The sequence below is a fragment of the Perna viridis genome, chromosome 13, assembly GCF_037379345.1.
Source record: "Perna viridis isolate PV_CMFRI_1.1 ecotype Kerala chromosome 13, ASM3737934v1, whole genome shotgun sequence".
NCBI classification, from domain to species: Eukaryota; Metazoa; Mollusca; class Bivalvia; order Mytilida; family Mytilidae; genus Perna; species Perna viridis.
Genome location: NC_142457.1, coordinates 11,050,803 through 11,071,544, shown reverse-complemented (window position 1 = coordinate 11,071,544; position 20,742 = coordinate 11,050,803). Strand labels below are relative to the sequence as shown.

Sequence of the window (20,742 nt, the reverse complement as noted above, 5' to 3'; positions counted from 1 at the left end):
GAAATATGGGGTGCACATAAAGCCCCAATGGTTGAAAAAGTACATTTAGATTATTGTAAGATGATACTTGGAGTGAAAAGGACAATATGTAACGTCATGATTTATTATGAACTTGGAAGATATCCTTTACAATATGAACGTTATTTTAGAATGATAAAATTGTGGTATAAAATTTTGAAAAGTGATAACTGTATTTTGCAGTCTTGCTACAAAGAATTAGTAGATAATTGTGCCAATCATAACAACTGGGCACGATGTATTAAGCAAATATTATATCGTATAGGTTTATATTACCCGTGGGACAATCAATTTGATATTACTTTAGATAAGTTTTATTTATATGATATCAAAAAACGTTTGTTTGTTCATGCTCAACAAGATCTTTACTATGTATTAGATGCTACTTCAAAAGTTAGAATTTATAAATACGTAGTTTCTAATGTTGAACTTCAATTTTATTTGAAAAAATGTGTTATCCCTGTTGTTTATCGTAAATATATCACTAAAATCAGATTGTCTGCGCACAATCTGCTTATTGAAACAGAGCGGTATTATAATACTAGTAGAGATACTAGACTTTGTAATATGTGTCAAATGAATGTAATTGAGGATGAGTTTCACTTCATTTTACAATGTAATTGTTATATTGATTTACGTAAAAGATTTATAAAAAAGTATTATTGGTCTAGGTCTTCCGCCTTTAAACTTGTTCAACTACTAGCTGTTGAAAACACAAAAGAGTTATGCAACTTAGGCAAATATTTAGGTCATGCATTTACAATAAGAAACGCATCTATATTACATTGTAACAATAATTTCTGACGTCTATATATCATTATATATTTGTTTGTTCACCTTCTACTGATAAACTGTAAAGTTTAAAGTTAATAAAGAATTGAAAGTGCGAAAATAGTTACCACGTAATATTCCACAAAGAAGGGCATAAAACTTCAAACGTAGACATGAGGAAATGTTTGCTCAGATGATACAAGGTTCGCAGACGACACCTCGTCTCATTTGGGATACCTCATTACAACATTCCATCAATAAAATGAAATAAAACAAATCTTCCTCATATTTTTTTCCAGCCTTTGAGTAATGTAAACATCATATCAATGTAAAACTGTTACACTTTTTCGGCAATAAAATGTTAAAATGAAATGCTCCCAATCATTTATTGTCATGGAAACACGATGAGTAAATACTAAAAAATGTTCCGCCACGACCACTACCTAATGCTGGTACATGTATGTGTTTGAAAAAGTCAAATAATTTAACTTTGATAAAAAGGAGGACCGGAAGAAAGTGAAAAGAAGCGTTCGTCCATAGCTATAACAAACTTACTACAATCAAATATTGATTTTTTTCTAATGTACATGTAATTACAAAAACGTGATAAAACAATGCATAATAAACCTTACCGTTATAGACAAGACAATTATACATTTTTTTTAAAGTCTCACCTCTTTAGTGCTAGTCTTTGTAAGAATCATGCAAATTCTGTAGTATGTGATACACCACCAATAAAGGCTACTTTTTGTTATTTAAAGTAGTTGCTTAATAGGTCTATATGATGAAATGTATAATAATTCATTCCAATATGTCGACTCTTAGTAGATGCATAGATGTAATTCATATTAAAAATTCACTATTATCTCCATTAATTTTGAATTCTATAGTACATATTTCCTATGAACAAGGATTACAATGTATATAAAAAGCCACATGTTAATTTCCACTTACTATAACATTTTACACAAAACGTCAAAAATAAAAATGTGTAGGCTTCCCAATATGAATCGCATTTTGCATTATTCTTAACTGCAGTACTATTTAATATGAACTAATACATACATTGATACTTTATTATTATAAGAGTAATAAAGGGAACCAAGATTCTAGCGGAAATCAAAAGAATGTAATCCAGAGACAAAGACCAGAAATGGAAAAGAGACATACACAACAAAGAACATAAAATAACTAAAATAATACATACAAAGTAAACAAAAGTGAATGGGTAACTAGGACTCCGCCGTATTGGTCATAAAAAGCCAAGCCCGGGGTAGACGAAAGAGGAAAGGAAAACAATGGCACGTTGAACAAATCAGTTTCTTGGTGCAGATGGATACACCGTAACGACCCACGTCTTCGTGATGACGACCATAAAACTTCTGTAGTGATGACTTCAATCTTGTAACTACATAACCCTGTTCCAGAAGCCTAATTGTAAGAAGTCTAGCGCGATACAAAAAGTCTGGGTATTTCCTCCAAACTCAGGCATAATGCATGAGTTCTGACATGAAAATTCCGTGCGCAGGTTCTAAAGGGATGTTGCCACAGATGAAAGGAAAGTTAACAATACTGAATGAAAAATAATCACGTTTATCATCTCTATATAAGTTTTATCTCATTAGAACAAGGGTTATATGACCATATATGTATTTCTGTTTACTATAACATTTTAAATAAAATATCAAAAAATAAAAATATTTAGGCTTTCCAACGATGAATCACATTTTGCATGATTCTTATCTGATGTGCTACTTAATATCAAATACAAATAAAGATTCCATATTTCCATAAAACACACAAAAGAGAGGCTTTATCATGTATATAAAAATACTTATACATTAAACATAAGCAACAATAATGTTCTATATAAATATATATATACATTAAAATGTGTTCTAATTATCTATATAAAATATACTTTCTTCTTTCAAAAAAATCATAGCAGGTTTTGGTAGTACAAAACATGTAACACGTGTCAATATTGGAAAATATTTACTGTTAATAATAAGTTAAAAATACATTATCTCTTATAAAACACCAATATGTTTGAAACATTATATATATTTTGTAATTCTACTACATCTGAAGAATCATAACATACATGTACATGTACAAATTGTACAAGATTGCATTACGAACATCCTGTCTGACCGTGCAATACATGTAGCTTACACGTAATTGTACATAACCTTCTATTAGAAGGAAGAACAGGGTTGGGGTATATAAGACCAAATGACTTTGGAGGGATCACTGGTAATCTAGTCAAGTACAGAGTAACTTTTCCAGGTAAAGTATATTTATTGAAATATATATAAGTTTTCAACTGTTAAATAACCCGAATTTAGATACATACAAATTTAGTTTCTTTATGGATGTTTTAAATATTGGATATATGGCTCATTTATCATTAAGATAACTTTCAATCTATAACTCATTAAAAATCTTGTTTATTTTTATTTTTTATTTTTTTCAAAAGTAACGATGTTAATATTAATGCTAATTATTTTGAAATTGAAATAGGTCAAAGGGTGCTGATTCGATTATCAAATCAAATTTTGATTTATTGATTTCTAGTTTGTTAAATTCGTAGTCGTTTATTCTGTTTGACGTGTAGAGTTTAAATTAAAACTTCATTTTTTCACACACAGTGCTTTGAGTTAAAATATCGCTTCAAAATAGGTTTTGTGTGCAAAATTTCAATATTATCAATTATTGTAACTATGCTTTTCTTTCAGTACCATGTACATTCCTTTTGATTTCTCTTTCTATTCTTTTCTTTTCTTTTTTTTTTTAAAGAGTGGTCATACATACCCGTGGAAAAATCAACATTGAATTCGATCTGAGAAATTATGTTACGCTCCTGTCAACCCGTTATACTTTTTTTTGTTCTTCGATCTTCAATTCCATGCCAGAGGCTAAACTCTTATCTATTAAATTACTAGCCGTCCGTGCAAGAAATTGAGATTAAATTAATAGTGCAAATCGTTAAAATCAATTAGTGTTTTGTCGAAAATTACCGAGAAATAACTTAAGTGTTGAATAGCAAATAATAATTTAATTTGAACGCAGGAAGCACACACCTACTTGGCCGTAGTTAGACATTTTTAGAGTTGTCGGATTAGGTTATTTTGAAGAAGAAAACTGTATTCGTAAATCTGTAATAGTATAATATCTCTTTCATGACGAATGTACAAGGTATTTAATTCATCTTGTCTTTTCTTACAGGATGAAACTTGCTATCGCCACCGTTGCTATTTTAGTCTGCCTTTTCGGCATGAAGGGAATCCGTGCTGATGACGGATACGGTTACGGAGGAAACTACGGAGTCGGAGGCTACGGCGCTGGCAGTTACGGTGTAGGAAGCTACGGACCAAGCTACGGATCATACGGAGGATGGGGAAGCGGAAGTTTTGGATACGGAAAATCTGGAAACTCCGGATATGGCACATCTGGATACTCCGGATATGGAAAATCTGGTTATTCCGGATATGGAAAATCTGGTTATTCCGGATACGGAAAATCAGGATACCATGGAGGAATTATCGGAGGATTTGATGGATACGGATCTGGATACGGAAAGAAGGGATACTCAGGATATGGAAAGAAAGGAGGATTCGTTGATGAAACAATTATCTTGCCTGGAGTTGCTCCCGTCGGTGTTGGTGCTGGAATTGGAGCCGGAGTTGCAGATGGACTCGAAGGTGGACTTGGAGGTGGACTTTTCGGAGGTGGTGACAACATTCTCCCACTCCGTAAGTTTTTTTTACGTTGATTTGATTTTATTTGTAAAAAAAAGTGCATACAATTTTATATTATGTAGCTGTATTTTTTTTTAACGAAATTCATTATTTTTTTTTGTACTTACCATTGCCAGCAAAATTGGAATATAACAGAGTACCATAATACTAAACTACATATATTCCACTTAGTTTTTTTTATACTTTTTTACAACGTATAATTTTATGCCCCTGTTTTGCAGTTGGACTTCTCCTGGCCGCCACTCTTCTGTTTCGTAACAACAACAACTAAATGAGAAGCTGAAATAAAGGTGAGTTTAAAGTCACACAAACAAACTATTTTAGATTAGGAAAGAATTTGTTATTTTTAGTTGATTAAGGTCATTTACTATTGAAACAAACAATCATACAAAAATCTATAAAACCGCACTGCTGAGGTCAAAAGTCAACTTTTCCTACTCCACTCGAATTTACATTCGGAAAATATTGCGATGTATCCATATTTCATTTCAGTTGATATTTATATTGAAATTGCATTTTTCAAAAAAAAAGTTAACAAGAAAGTATGGAGCTTGTGTACATTGAACAATTTAAAGTGACATTTTGGTCTAGAATAATAAGAGATGACCGAAAATTTCTGAACTTATGTCAGTTAGAATCTTACTCTATACTGTTAATATTTACTTGAAGTACTGTCAGTTTACACGACGCAATTCTGCTTCAATACTGCATGTATTATGTATCACCAAGAACACGCTATGATTATAGCTATACTGTTATTTACAGGAGAAGGAATCCTTTGATGTCTCATATATGGCTTGTATGCCCAGTAGCACCAGACGTGATAGTTTGTTATTGTAATAAAGATTTAAACAATTATTTATTTTGTTTGTTGAATTTTTATTCCTCACCTTTTTTTGCCCTCGAGATAGTTGGACGTCAATATTTTCCTGTATTTATGTGGCTGTCCATGTAAAATTAGGCAGATCCTATAATATGGGGGTAACAATCTCCGAAACAGAGGTTGGTAGCTCCTTCATCCCTGTGTTTGTTTGACGTAGGAGATACAAAGACCTCTGGTTCAGAGATTGGGATGGTAAATTTGATCTCACTGAATTTTTCGATCCAATGTAATGCTTATATTTTTATATTATATGCATGTCAAAAAATATAAAGATCTTTTTTTAATGCAAGGCTCAGAAAATTATTCTATAGTTTCCTAACAAAGCAATTAAATTTTGCATACAATAAAGAGTTATTTCCCTTTTTTTCTATAAATTTCAATACTTTCTTTGTAATTTATTTTTCTTTAATCAAAAACACATTCAATTTTGGGAAAGGATGCATTTGTCATATGGAATAGGTGAATATTTCAAGAAAACAAAATTTTGTCATTGCCATCCGCTGCCTGTTTTATGCATTGATATCCTCTTAAATAGTATAACCAATTATTGATTTTGTTTTCTTTAAACATGTATTCCTCACTTTTCGCCGCCGATACAAAATTGTGGTTAAAAGGAAAATGAGAAAACCTCAAACTTATCCTGTATTTAAAAGTAGAACATATATCATATTATTTTGGTTATGTTCTGTGTAGTGTGTGTGCATTTTGCATTTCTAGTCTTTTTCTTTATATATACCATTTTGATTACCGCTCGAATATTGTGTCCATAGATATTTACGGAATGCAAGACATTTAAACAGCTTTTTATTGGGTTTTTTTTCGTACGTTTTTTTTCTTTTTATTGTATGTATATATATCTTCAATAATGACCAATAATATCCATGAAACCTCTTTTCGAAATCAGTTGATTTGCATGCATGTACAGAGAAAACCGACATTTAATACTTTGAAAATAGAACATCTTTTTTATTTAAATTTTTTATTGAACTGAATTACTCGTATATTAAGGTATCAGATAAATTCAATTAAGGAGGAAGACCTAGGGTAAGGGACACAACTCTTGCACATCATTGCAACGTTTGTATTCAACACTTTACACCAATCTCATGTACGCATCAAAGTAGCCTGGATTGATTAAACTCTATTTCAAATGAAAGCTTGATAAACATTGGTGCAAATGAATATGATACAAACATATCACCGATTTCAAGAGTTATGTCCCTTACTCAAGGTCAACCTCCTTAATTTACTGAATGTAAAGCGAACGTTGTGCAGGTCTTTTTTCTTTATGTTAGTACTTAGTCAGTTGATAATAGCAACAAGCAAAGTAAATAAAGCAAGAACAAAACAAACAAACAAACGAACAAATAACAAATAAATATACTTTTTTTAAACATACAAACACAACCAAAACCAAATAACAAAATCCAAAGCGCTTCCTGCTATGTATAACGGTTTTCCAATTTGACAATGTGCAGACCAATTTTTTCCTTTCAATTTATGAAGTTGCATTTATATGTGAAAAAAAAAATAACCCACACTTCTAAATAAATACAGTTCAGAATACCTGAATATGACGATAAGCTTTTTATGACGAATAGCAAATTAATCAATGAAACTACTGAAGAAAACTGTACGTTTTGATATTTTAAAAAGGTTATATCAAGTGATTTGTATGTACAATGTTGGATGATAAAGAGATTAAGCCCGAATATCTAGAAACAGTTCAGTAAACCCGCAACAGAATCAATTAGTGTTGTTGTTGCAGTCTTGTGTAAAAGGATAGATAGTCAAAAGTAAAAGATACAATTAATTGATTAATTAATTCTAGAAGGCAGACTTGATTATATATAGAGAACTAAAAAGATAGTAGCAGTTTTGAAATATAAAAGGAAAAAGGTCAATAAATTATTTTTAAGTACAGAGTTATGTTACGATAAGTCTGCTATTTATCAAAACTAAGTTAAGATGATAAGTCTAGGAAAATACCATTTAAAAAAATCACCATTTTTAACGTATACAATTCTAACCTATGTCAGTAGTGACGGCAAAAAAGTGGAAGTAAAAGTAAAAACAAAACCGGAAGTTATTGTAAAACGGTTTCGCGGACAAAAGGAAATCTAGAAAGAGCAAAAGGGCAACAGGCAATTTAAACATCACAGCATCAATTACATGTAAATTAATAACAAAGAAACTCAGAACACTACGATTCCAACACAACCATGGACTTGGCGATCGATTTAATAGTATTTCAATCTTTTCCATCATACTTCAAATGACGTAAAATGATCTACTCGGTTCATGCCCCATTTTTGGTCCAGTGAAGATCACCCATTATACCCTCCTTTTCTGGATGTTTATAATGATCATGGAGTCCGTTCGTGTGTATGTTTACCTATTTCCATCAATAATGTTTCGGTATAGCTTTCTGTGTAACTATATCTACTTATCATAGTGTAACTATTTATCATAATCACTTGATTATTATGACAGATGCTTTACGTAGCTTTTGCATATCTCAGACTGTACTGCTTTTGAGTATTTTTATGCCCCATCTTCTTACCTTTGCATGAGGTATATGGCCCAATAATTCTGATGAACTTTGACCTTAGTCAGACGCAAAAGAAAATTACTGGATTTTTAAACAGAACAGAAACAGAACAGAAATTTTAATTTATAGTCGGATGCATATTACAAAAAATCATAAGCTCTGTAGAGCTTTTGTACCGACTCTAAATTCCCAGTTTCAAGAATTATTTTGGAGTCCGGAGGACATTTAGGTAAAAATGAATCGCACTTCGTCCTCCGATATTGGAGTGTCTAAGGTGTATCAAAATACATGTGTTATATCCAAAAGAATAATATGGTCTAAGCTACGGACAAAAATGTTGGAGCACAAATGTATTGAACTCTACGGAATCAGTAATTGAAGGTTTGTGACCATATAGTGACCATGACGTTCGATATTCCACATACATGTATTTTGTTACAGATCCCTTTACAGCAACTTATCATTGCTACTTAACATTTTGAAGAAAATCTATATATGCATGCCATGTCTTAAAGCAGACTGAGGCAACATCAATTTCTCCTTGTAGATTAGGTTTATATTTTGACCTTAGAGTTATTGGTAGTTGGAGTGAGCTTTTAGCGTAGTTTTTCTTGTTTTACTTGTTAATGTATTACATGCACCTTCCGCTTCGGTATTTTTTTGCTTTTATGCCATTAGATTTTAGATTTGGCACTTTGCATTAACATTGCTTGTTCTTCATAGCACATCAAACAAAGAATATACTATTAAAGGCAGAATGTACGAGTCTTGATATATTATGACTTTAGAAATAGGCGATTATGTATAGTTTAGTTCATATCGTAAACACCTCTGATTAAAAAAGTATATACTGGAAATTTCACATTTATCAAATATTTGTCTTCATTACAGATTTACTTTCTTTTGGCCATTGAAGTAGCAGTCTTTCTAAAAATCAGGCAGAAGGTGATTCATGTCAAAAACCGACTGAATTCAGTTTTATTTCATATCTAGAAATATTTACTGATCACAAAACCAGTCCTATTTTTCATTTGGTTATTGCGCTTTTTAGATAAAAATCATATAGGGTGTACATGAAATTTGCACTTCGCAAGAGTATTCGTTCTTGAGTTAAGTCCATTTGGTTAATTCTAATGGGAGATGAATGTTTGCTTTTTAAAAAAGTGCAGATCCAAATGTAGAAATGATTCTTGTTAAGAGAAAGTACAGCATATGAAGACTGAAAAAGCCTGGTTGTTTGGTGGGTTTTTCTTCTTCATGAACTACTTTACCATTGGCAGTGTCTGAATTTTATAATGACACAGACAACATATTTTAAAATGACCGTGTGCATGTTGTTATCAATTTAGATCGAAGATCAGAATTGATATAGCAATCGCCACAGCCTTTAAATTTGTAAAGCCTGATTGCATCTGCAATTATCTTACACTACCGCAGCCAAATAGCCCCATTGGCATAGCCCATTTAGGTTCAAATACAGAAATTAGGTCCATTATTTTCGCCAATAAACAAACCCAATAAACAACTTTTACCGTGAACTAAATTAGCTGATTAATTAGGAGTGCACATTTGTATTCACATCGATCAAATTAAAAATAGTTGACCTCTAACCTCGTATCAGTACCTGCTTATTTCTAAGCAACTAGTATTTCACTGCCGACATATTCAGGTTGTCTATTTATTTTAGACGCATAACAACCTATCTAATGTTTAGCTAGAAATGAAAACCCTGCGAGGCTATAAATATTCATCAATCATAGAAATGAAATAAAGAGAGGAATGCTGAAGCTGTCATCAGATATTTCATGCAGGCTCTGGCGGATCCAAATATTTACAAAAAAGGGGGATGTGGATCCGATCAAGAAACTTATATAGAGAAAGAGGTTCAATGCTATCGTTTGTCACTTATTTTTATGCCAAAGGTAGCATAAATCCCGATATATCATTCACGTCGTTAATAGTAAATCAAATCAACGTTAGTGTAAGCAAAGACACCGAAAGTTTCTTTTCTTTAATGATAACATAAAAAACGACTATATTTTCTTGAAACTAATTCCTAGTTGACCGTTGATGTGTATTTGCAATCCAATCATGATCATGTCTGCGTTTTGCACAACACATCTAGGAATACTGTGGAAGAATTAATGAGGTAATAATTTTCGTGGTGTTCGTTATTTGTTGTTATCAAAACTAAAATTCAAAACTGAATTAAAAATTTCGGGAATTAAAACCTACAAATACGGCTAATTCAATAGCACGGTTGTTTTCATTAATAAGCTAATGAAATTTAAAGTTAGATCTATAGTATATGCTAGTGTTACTGTAGATGGTAATAGTAAACCTCTTTTCTATATAAGCTTCGCTTAATCATTTAAGTGTCATTCCCTGTAAGAATCAGGCAGTAGGTGAAACAAGGTACGAAACAACAAACATTTTGACAGTGTAATTTGACAATTTGCACATTTGCACCATCAGAATCTAGGAAAACAGACAAGATTTTCCATATCATGGTGGACCATTGAGTTACAATTCCATTGAAATGCACTGAAAATGATCATTTAAAAGGCAGATAACTCATTTTTCTAAGATGCTATTGACAAATTTCAGGGCAAATCCAATGATGCAGAGATCAAATAGTTCTTTTTTTCCAAATTGAAAAAGCATCCTGGAGTGATATCTTATTGTCAGATCCGTGTGATTTTGATAGGCATGTTTCTGATTTTTCCCATTTTGCCTGATTCTTACAAAAACTTACACTTAATTATTTACGCTCTGCACATTTTTTTTTGCATCAGTAATAAAACAGCTCATATATGATACATTTTATTGTGATAATAACAAATACAACTGGCAAATTTTGCCTGCATCCAATAAATAATTTAAATTCATCAAACAGGTTTTGAACCTAAAATGATAAAAAAGTAAATAATAAGTTATAAGACATGCATGAGCAACATACTTCAATGAATTTAGATAATAGTTTTTGCTGTTTGTACAATTACCGGATAAGAGCCTTGAAGCCCGTCATATAAAAATATAGATTTTTACCCTCGATAATTTACATTGAGAAGAAAATCCCGTATAAAAAAATCCAGCAAGCATTTCAATAAAAAATTAGGTCAAATTGTATTTCCATATCTTTCTTTACTTGTTAAATATATGTCACATTTTTTCTATGACAAGTCAGGAATCGGTCCTTTTTTCTCGGGTCATAAAATGTTGCAAGTAAAAGTCAGATAATGTTCCGAATATTTTGAATGAAGACATTTTAAAATGCCCTTTTAAACATAGAAATAGATTCAATACTGATCAAGCATAACGATTAATATATATATGTATCTTCATTTGGCACAATTTTTACCTCAATCTTTATAACATGCTATATTTTAGAAATATGAAATAAAAATGAACAAATATTGACAGTTAAAATGATTCGTTGTGCCATAAAACTCGATAAAAAATAAATTAGAAATTGTATTTTATCCATTTTGCAATACGATCAAACGATAATACATTTCTAAAAGGAATAAATCATGTAGTCTATTTCATATAATATTCCCGTTGTCATAACTCACCTATTAATAATAAATAATTTAATTGTCGTTGTTACGGAACAAAAGGGTTGCTGCCAACAAAAGTCCGACTGCAAAGAAACAAAATATGCATAAACTCTCAAATGTATTTGTACATGTATTATTAATGGCACAGACAGAACTTTTCAGTCACAAAGCAACATATTTTGATTTAAATTGTATTACATATAAACATTTTCCTTTACTTAACTTTGCATAAAATATGTTTGTTTGGTTTTAGATCAGACTTGCAGGGTTTGTTTAACAGCATGAAGTCGTAATATTGTTGAGACTTACGAAGTGGGAGAACACTGTCTCCTCCGAAAAGTCCTCCACCAACTCCAGCACCAACTCCAGCTCCTATACCAACTCCTACAGGAGCGACTCCAGGCATGATGATTGTTTCATCAACAAATCCACCCTTCTTGCCGTATCCGGAGTATCCCTTCTTTCCGTATCCAGATCCGAATCCACCAACATATCCTCCGTGGTATCCTGATTTTCCATATCCTGAATAACCAGATTTTCCATATCCGGAAAGTCCGTATTTGCTGCTTCCCCATCCTCCCATTGACCCATAGCTTAGTCCGTAGTTTCCTCCATAGCCATATCCCTCATCAGCAAGGATTCCCTTCATGCCGAAAAGGCAGACTAAAACAGCAACGGTGGCGATGGCAAGCTTCATTCTGTAAGAGATAACAATTAAAAAACATGACACATAACCAGTGGAAAATAAACAATTTAATTGCACCCATAGCTTCTTTTTTGGCATATGTAAAAACCGAATCTGTAATAATAACTATTCTAAAAATGTGTTGATTCCTAACAACCCCCCTCCACAAAAAAAATCATTTTAAAATCTTTGTTATGGCCTTTTTGTTCACGTTATTCCATAAATTTTACCATCGTTATTGTCACTAAATATCTAAAACTATCTTATCGCTACTAAATTTCAAACAAGTCAATGTTTGAAGTGTCATTTTCTCTCTTTTATATTGGATGTCTCATAGAACACTCGTACGTCTTTCTAATCATGCATAATCTTTTTTTGATTATCGTATGTGATCAAACCATGTACTTTATATGATCAGTTCAAAGCCTCTGGCGGCATAATATCACTTTCAGAAAAAAAATTATTTAATATCTGATAATTACATGGTCATTATCTTGTAATTGAGTTAAATCTATTGATTGCGTAGTTGGATGAAATATATTCTGTCACTTATTTTGAATTAGGCAAAAAAAGACATTTTTTAAATCTTTCAAAATAACAAAAATATGAGTCTAAAGTAGTGTAAAACTGTGATGCAAATGGGAGTTTCGTGGATGAACAGGCAAATGAATTTAGCGGGACTCGAAAATCATAATATCGCTTGAATTTCTGAATTAGTTTATCAAATATCAAATGAAATACGAGTAGAAAAAAGACTTGATTTATATTCAAAGCTCACGAATTTGGGACAATTTCCCTTAGAATTTTCAAAAATCATAATTTCAATGGAATATTTGTATTAGTTCATCAAATATCAAAAGAAATACGAATAAAAACAAAAATGCTCTACATCCAAAAGTGTTACGAATTTGGAACAATTTCCCCGTTTAGAATATTCTGCTTTGGATTTTGTCGTAATACTTTTACATGTTATATAACGATCACTTCAAAACCCTTAACCAAAAAGATATATCAACCTAAAAACATCACAATGGTAGGTTAAAGCAGTATTGAACAAATTTAGTTTGCGTACAACCCTAAAATTAAAATCTAGCTGCAAAGAAATACAAGTATATTTTACCTGGATAACTTGTTCGTGTTCTTGACTAGAATACCAGTGATTTCCAGACATTCTACAGTTCTTATATACACCTCTATCTTCCTCCTTACAGGGAGTTATGTCCAATTACATGCCTGCTACACGTACTAGTTAGTTATTACTGTTTAGTCTTTGCAATTCTACTTTTTGTTCACGTAAAACTAAATAACCCGGACATGTACCATGATTACGAAAGTTTTTCCCTGATCGTGGCATTTTCTGGTATAATTGAATAATACAAAGTCTTGAATGGCATTTTTATTGAACATTTTTTTTTGTTAGATTGTATTTTATATTTAAACATCTAATTTTAATAATATGTAATATTATTAAGTTCTTTCAATTATGAATTCTTGTTCGATGAATCTTTGATAAAGAAAGGTGATTTCCTTCTGCTCGTAAAGTTTTGTCGGCATTCTGTCATTAAGATCCTTTAATAGTAGTTTTTTTCATATGCAAACCATTGTAGCAAGTTCTCCAAAGAGACGTAACCCACCAACACCCGACAACCTGGTTGGCGGTCTCAACGGGGAAAGGAAAAACTATAAAAAAAAATTTCTTATAAACTTTAATTATTTACACTTTGGTAAGTACCTAAATGGTTTGAAATTAGTTAGTCGATATTAACAAAGTACTTATCGCAGTTAGAAGTTAGGTATTGTTCCAATCGGACAGTAAACCAGTCTGTTGGGTTGGAAGTGTATTTCACTTTGCTCAGAATTTAAAAGAACGAAAGTCAAAGTCGGAAATATGAAAGAAAGGTCTATTTAATTTACCATTTCCTGCATGAGCTTTGTAATCCGTTGTTTGAAAAACCGTATTAGCTGTCGTTTGTTTCGATGATCATTTAAGATAATACTGTGAAAGTAGTTTAAATTTTCGTTGATTAGAAGCACACTTTCATGGATTCTTGAAAATGATATTGTCAGTATACACATCAATGGAAATCTGTTTAAAACCAAGGTCTAAAAAAATACAGCATTTAAATAAAATGTAAAATATTTGAATTTCAATTTAATTTAGTATTTTAGTTGTTGAACAGTTCTAGTTGAAACTTGATAAAATATTATTCTATATTTCTCTCTTCGAAAGATACATTTCACAACAAAATCTAAATCTGACTGGATATTCAAACCAATGTTCATCAGTTTGTTCACATTTGTGGTCTTAAATCTTCGTGAATGCATAACAAGTAAACTATGTTTGAATACACATGTCCAACAGAAGGTTTGGTTCTTTTTAACATGTTCAGCAAACCACTACTAGTAGTGTCTCCATTGAAATCCCTTAAAAAATTCTTGACATAAGCTCACTGAGTTAAAGCATTATCTGAATTAAGTCGAAAATAGTCCGCTAGTTGTTGAATTTAGTTGTCTTCCGGTAACAAAGTATTCTAGTCTAAAGTAGATAAGAAAGTACAAATTTCTGGAACTCATGCAATATAAAATATTTCTTTGGATAATAATAACCAGTATTCATGCAATAACCGTATATTATCACCATACCAGTCAAAAGAAAGTTGAAACGCATAGGGCTTAATAAAATGATATCCATCTTGTTCATTAAGTTAAAGTCTGAGTTTTTTATTTTGAAAATTTTGGTATCATTTTCTGCGTTTTTACATTTTAATTATATTTTATTTATATTAAATTCCTTTTTACCTTGAAAATGGCTATTGGTCAATTTTATATTCATCCTGACTATTGCATTGCATCAAAAAAAAAAAAATAAGATCTTTGTAAGGAAGACTATGTACAAAGAACCTAGAGGCATGAATAAGAAATGGAGTAAAATAGGAAAAAGAATAGCCAAAGATAGACCCAAGGTAACCCATGTTGCAGCCTACATGCTGACAGCATGCCGAGAAGTAAGCAAGTACAAGTACGTACGTTAGTTAGTTTTGTCGCCATTAATTGTCAGTTATCTTGAAATCTAGATATGTTGGTATTTCAAGTTTAAAATGTCTTAATTTCAAATCAAAACTAAAAATGGAGAGTGAAATAAATAGAGAAAAGGTATTAAACTAGGTCTTTTCGTACAACAAGTAACAGTGTCTAGGAACTATATATTTTTGACAATTTTAGAAGCATGGGAATACAGGATACAATATAATGTTAAATAGATTATGAGCGGATTTCAATTGGTAAAAATTATCGATGAAGAACCTAAAATTAAATTGTTTTGTTTGTTTTTGTTTTTTTTTTTTCTATTGGTTGGTTGTTAAAATACTTTTGTAGTTAATTTTATTTAAAAAAAATGGCTCTAAAATTATCATATATTTTTTTTAAATTGTTAGGAATACGCAATAGGCAAAATTTAATTTTGTCAAATGAAGATTAAAAAGATTGTAGACTGTTAATATAAAACTTTTCCAAACATTATTTTGATACATTTTCCTCCACCTTTAACTTTCAGCCTCCTATTTCTGTGTAGATCGTATCGTCATGCTTAATAAACTACCGCATTGGTGCAAATTGGAAAGACTCAAGTGCATTATCCCAAAGTCCTAGGTGTCGCTCTTTAATTACTAGTACAATATGTTTAGTGGATATATATGCAAGATGTATTGCAATACTCGTTTCTCCGGAGTCTCGTGGTAATTTTCACGCTTCGAGTCGTCGGATCAACCTTTGTTGAGTAATGCATAACGCTATTAATTCGGTAGTCACAGATTCCCCTCTATGTTCATGGCATATTAGGCAATAGTGATGATTAGTGGATTGCTCCAAGTCCTACTGGGAGGATATGTCTACCATGTTGTTGCTTTGAGATACCGTACTCATGCACAGCATCTCTGACTAGTTCATTGTAGGGTCTGTTTGATTAATCAAACGTTCGGGCAATTAAATTCATCAGTTATCTGACCTAAGACGTAATACTACAAAAATAACCATTTGATGAATCAATCATAGTCAAAACTTAAACATTTATTATTTCTTAACGCATCATGTGTAAAATCAAACCACAGATTCAACCAACAAATCAACGCAACGAATACAAAACCATTACAAATGATGTTTGATTATTTCTTCTTATCTCAACGTTCGAGGTCATTATCTTTAACGGAAGATCATAGAATCCGTTAATTGGTTTTGATACGGAAATCAATTATTGATAACGACACTATGAAATTAATTAACAGAAAAGATCAAACATGCCTCAGATTTAAATTGAGAATGAATTAACCTAGCCTTCATGAAAGAAATGATTGTAATACCCTCGTCTGACTAGTTAATACCAAATAGATCAATATAACTTAATGAAGTGTCTTCAACACACACTAACAAAACTTAACAACAATATTTCATATTATATGATTTTAGTTTTATTATAGTTTCGTTTTGTCTAAATTAATGTACAAGATATTATGTACATCTCTCAATAACCTTGCTATGTCGAATATTTACATTTTATGACAATTGCGGTGGTTTCGTACTTTCCAGTTTTTCCCATGATATTTTAATTTGTTATACAGATTATCTTTATTTGTTTTGACTTTTGGCTAGAGTTTATCAGTTCGGTAATTTTGTTGTAATCCTTCTTGGCCTTATTGTGACAGGCAAGAAAACAGAATGCGGATTACATTTCTTTTTTCTCTATTACTAAGTCGTAAATAAATCGATTGATCTGCCCATTTTCCGCGTGTGAATATGTTCAAAAGTTAAATGTTGTCATTACCACCTTGGGCTTCTTTTCCATAATACCTTATATAATTCAATTTACACATGGACCTAAAATTGGCAATTCGGTGTTGCTAAAAATACAAATTTCTAACAAAACGATCCTACAGTTGGTTTTCTTTGTTTTTTAATTAAGGTTTTGCTCTCCTTTTTATATGTATTTTTGTTCGAATCTACTTAAATGTCTTACTCAGCTTGTTTATATTCTCTGCTTTCAACTTGAATGATTGTCTTCAGTTGCTGTTGACATTTTCAACGGCACGATATAACAAATGAAAATATTCAGGGTAAAAAACAGGACAATTGGAAACCACGGCAATGAAATGTAAATATTCGACATAGCACGTTCATTGATATGAATACCTTGTACATTGTATTATATTTTCTGGAGTTAATTGAAGTGAATCATATATGTCTAAGTACCGACGCGGATTTTTTTGGTGATATTTGCACTTTAAATTATTTTTTACAGGTCCAAGTTATTTAATCATTGTGTATTGATTTTAAAGACTGACATTGATTAAAGTGAGTTCCTACTTAATTTCAGTGTTGTATTGCTCATTCCATAAATGGTAAGAATTAAACTTAGTTGTTTGTATTAGTTTTCTTATACTGTTTGGGAAATATCCGAGACATCTTTCCTTTAATGTGTATTGCTTTTTATAAATTCCAATATTGACGTCATTTGACTTTATCGATGAATGTTTTCTTCTTAATGAAATTGATTACTGTATTATTGTTAAAGAAGGGATTTATCAAAGAAACCAAGATTCAAGCAGGAATCAAAAGAATAAATTTCGAGAATAAAGACTAGACAGGGAAAAAGTAACATGAAATAGCCAAAATTACACGTATAAAGAAACAAAAGTAAATGAGACCCAGATGCACCAATTAGGTTAACGCCTTCTGCTTTTTAGGAACACTCGCTGATACTGATTTGAAATTATTGCTAATTCATATATAGCTGTTCAAATTTTTGATAGTTAAAGTACATGTCACCTTTTGATCTTTAGGAACATTCACTTTCGATGTGTGTTGAATTCTGCTTTGTTATACAAATTGTTGTGATTGTGTTTATGTGAATGTTATATATATCGCCTAAACTATAACCCGTGTATCTAACTAATTGTTATTTATTGTATCCTATACTGAATAAACTATCAAAAAATACTCTTGACTTCGTTTTCTCTGTTCATCAGTCGATCGGAGAACCAACTATAAGTATTACTATGGAATTTGACTTCGTATTATAATGATATATGATTTATATCAAGATAAACAAATGCTGTTTCTAGGGGGATGCGGATATATGAAAATTGAAAACGGGGATGTTCTATTGTTTAAATCAGAAGTTTATACAATTTACATATGTAACTTGCTCATTTGTAAGCATTATATGCATTTTATAAACATGTTATCATGTCATTGTATGAGATGAAAAAATAACACCTGTTTTTTGCCGACATTATTGAAAAAAAAAACATGCAAATAAATTACTATTTTTATTAAAACAATAACAAACTATTACAACTAGTCTACTTCTACTATGCTGCTGCAGCTGTACGTAATAATGTTACTTTGTCATCAGGTTTTCAACCTAAACATATGAAAGTACACAATATCAATGTAACATGTATGAATAAATTATTTTCAAAATGTTGTGTTTTTATCACCTTCAATTGATTAACAGTTTCGAAATCATAATATTTCACAAAAGGCAATGTGCTTTGTAAATAACTGAATAGCTACAATTTATGCAAGTAAAACTAGAAATTCCTTAAATATTGTGTAAACAAACTACGAAATAGGATCTATCTAGAAGTGTACGTACTGCTAACTAGCGATTCGTAGGCACAACATTATGATATATTTTACAAATACATTGCATTTAAACTGTAAAGTATTCTTCAGTGCATAAATGTAGAATCAGTTGTAACACTCATAGGAACCCATCCTTGATAAATTAAAGTTACATTCAATAACTTTAAATATTGCATATATGGCCATTTATTTTGGTATTGCAAAAAATACGACAATTATTATCGCAATGACCCGAACTTGCATCATGGAATTTGGACTAATGTGTATTTTTTGCTCAACATCTAAATCTAAAAGTACAAAATCACAATAATATTTGAATTTACACTGTTTTGATTACTCACCTGCCAATTATTATGTTATTTAGTTGTTGTTGTTACGGAACAAAAGGGTGGCTCCCAACAGAAGTGCAACTGTAATAAAAAACATATACAGATTAAAAATAAGTAAGATAGTACCTTGAACAATGCGATAAATAAGTAACGTCCATAGAATCTTTCAAAAACACTTGATACATTCGTCTGATCTTTGTAGATTAGATAAATTTCCGGCAATGTTTCTTTTTTTAATTGTTTATTTATTTTTAATAATCAAATTGTTTGTATAGACTTACGAAGTGGGAGTGCACTGTCTCCTCCAAAAAGTCCTCCTCCAAGTCCTGCACCAACTCCAGCCCCAATACCCGCACCAACTCCGGCACCAATGCCAACTGGAGCGACTCCGGGAATGACGATGGTTTCGTCGACAAATCCTCCCTTCTTGCCGTACCCGGAGTATCCTTTCTTTCCGTATCCAGATCCAAACCCACCAACAAGTCCTCCGTGGTATCCGGAATAACCAGATTTGCCATACCCAGAGAAACCAGTTTTTCCAATTCCTCCGTATCCGAAACTTCCGCTTCCCCATCCACCGTGTGAGCCTCCGTAGCTTCCCATTCCGTAAGTTCCAGCTCCATAGCCTCCGACTCCGTAATTTCCACCATAACCATATCCGTCGTCAGCATGGATTCCCTTCATGCCGAAAAGACAAACCAAGACAGCAACGGTGGCGATAACAAGCTTCATTCTAAAAGGGAGATTAAACATTCATAATTTTATTTGTGGTTGCTTGCAATCAAATAAAAGTTCGACATACTTATTGTCTATCAATTCAGTCTCTGTACGTGAAATTTAAAATGCTTCATAATTCTTTTTGTTCAGGTAACCTTTTCAGAATACTTTGTGTTCATTCAATAATTGAAAATGACATTGTAGATGAAATAAAAATATAGTCAAATTAAAAAAAAAGAACTTAGACAAAATTGTTTGAAATTCATATAAAAATATTTTGCTTTTTAATATTTCACAATATTTTTAAGATTTTTTATTTCTTTACTGTCAGAAATATATGGACCGGAGCATAGCATCATGATCTATTTATAATTATATAATTATAAGTACCTTGGGGATTAATTTTGTAATAATTATGATAAGAGCCCCTGGCATAGAAAGAATACAGAAACATAGAAACTTTTTGTAATTGCTTGTACTGTACTAAATTAAAATAAATTTTTGATTTGGTAAAATGATATCAGATCACACGATAACACAGCATAAACATTCTATTATATACTGAAATAATACAATGAATATGTATAATGATTTTAAATGTCATCGGAGTTCGCCGACAGTCTTTTTGTTTGCGTATCGATAGTGCCAAAATGAAAACAAAAATTATGTACTAATAATTATCTTTTTTTATTATTTTCTTTTTAATATGAAAATAATTACTATTCCTGCAAAATAGTTTGAAAAATCTATAATTTTACTATTTAAAAAAGAGCATTAGTTCATGCAAAATCATAAATTTTGAAGCATTAATAACTTATTCATTATACA

The 20,742-nt window shown here is 31.3% G+C and overlaps 3 protein-coding genes across 3 annotated transcripts; 1 reads left to right on the top strand and 2 right to left on the bottom strand.

Annotated features, from left to right (window-relative positions):
• Nucleotides 1–2,929: 2,929 nt before the first annotated feature.
• LOC148599558 (uncharacterized) lies at nt 2,930–5,412 on the top strand. Its single transcript, XM_088557787.1, has 4 exons — nt 2,930–3,078; nt 4,018–4,544; nt 4,772–4,840; nt 5,316–5,412. The coding sequence occupies exons 2-3, from the start codon at nt 4,019–4,021 to the stop codon at nt 4,819–4,821; spliced, it is 576 nt and encodes a 191-aa protein (XP_088413913.1). The 5' UTR covers nt 2,930–3,078; nt 4,018; the 3' UTR covers nt 4,822–4,840; nt 5,316–5,412.
• Nucleotides 5,413–10,872: 5,460 nt separating this feature from the next.
• LOC148599557 (uncharacterized) lies at nt 10,873–12,241 on the bottom strand. The gene is made up of 2 exons (XM_088557341.1): nt 11,854–12,241; nt 10,873–10,889 (listed from the first exon to the last, which is right to left on the bottom strand). Exons 1-2 carry the CDS (start codon nt 12,239–12,241, stop codon nt 10,873–10,875), a joined length of 405 nt encoding a protein of 134 aa, XP_088413467.1.
• Nucleotides 12,242–18,536: 6,295 nt separating this feature from the next.
• On the bottom strand, nt 18,537–19,929 carry LOC148599556 (uncharacterized). Its single transcript, XM_088558383.1, has 3 exons — nt 19,479–19,929; nt 19,210–19,278; nt 18,537–18,644 (listed from the first exon to the last, which is right to left on the bottom strand). Exons 1-2 carry the CDS (start codon nt 19,927–19,929, stop codon nt 19,229–19,231), a joined length of 501 nt encoding a protein of 166 aa, XP_088414509.1. The 3' UTR covers nt 18,537–18,644; nt 19,210–19,228.
• Between the last annotated feature and the right edge of the window lie 813 nt (nt 19,930–20,742).

Coding starts and splice junctions, on each gene's coding strand:
- LOC148599558 (XM_088557787.1), top strand. CDS start 4,019: ATGAAACTTGCTATCGCCACCGTTGCTATTTTAGTCTGCCTTTTCGGC. Junction 4,545..4,771: donor TGACAACATTCTCCCACTCC/GTAAGTTTTTTT, acceptor CCTGTTTTGCAG/TTGGACTTCTCCTGGCCGCC.
- LOC148599557 (XM_088557341.1), bottom strand. CDS start 12,241: ATGAAGCTTGCCATCGCCACCGTTGCTGTTTTAGTCTGCCTTTTCGGC.
- LOC148599556 (XM_088558383.1), bottom strand. CDS start 19,929: ATGAAGCTTGTTATCGCCACCGTTGCTGTCTTGGTTTGTCTTTTCGGC. Junction 19,279..19,478: donor AGACAGTGCACTCCCACTTC/GTAAGTCTATAC, acceptor TTTTTATTACAG/TTGCACTTCTGTTGGGAGCC.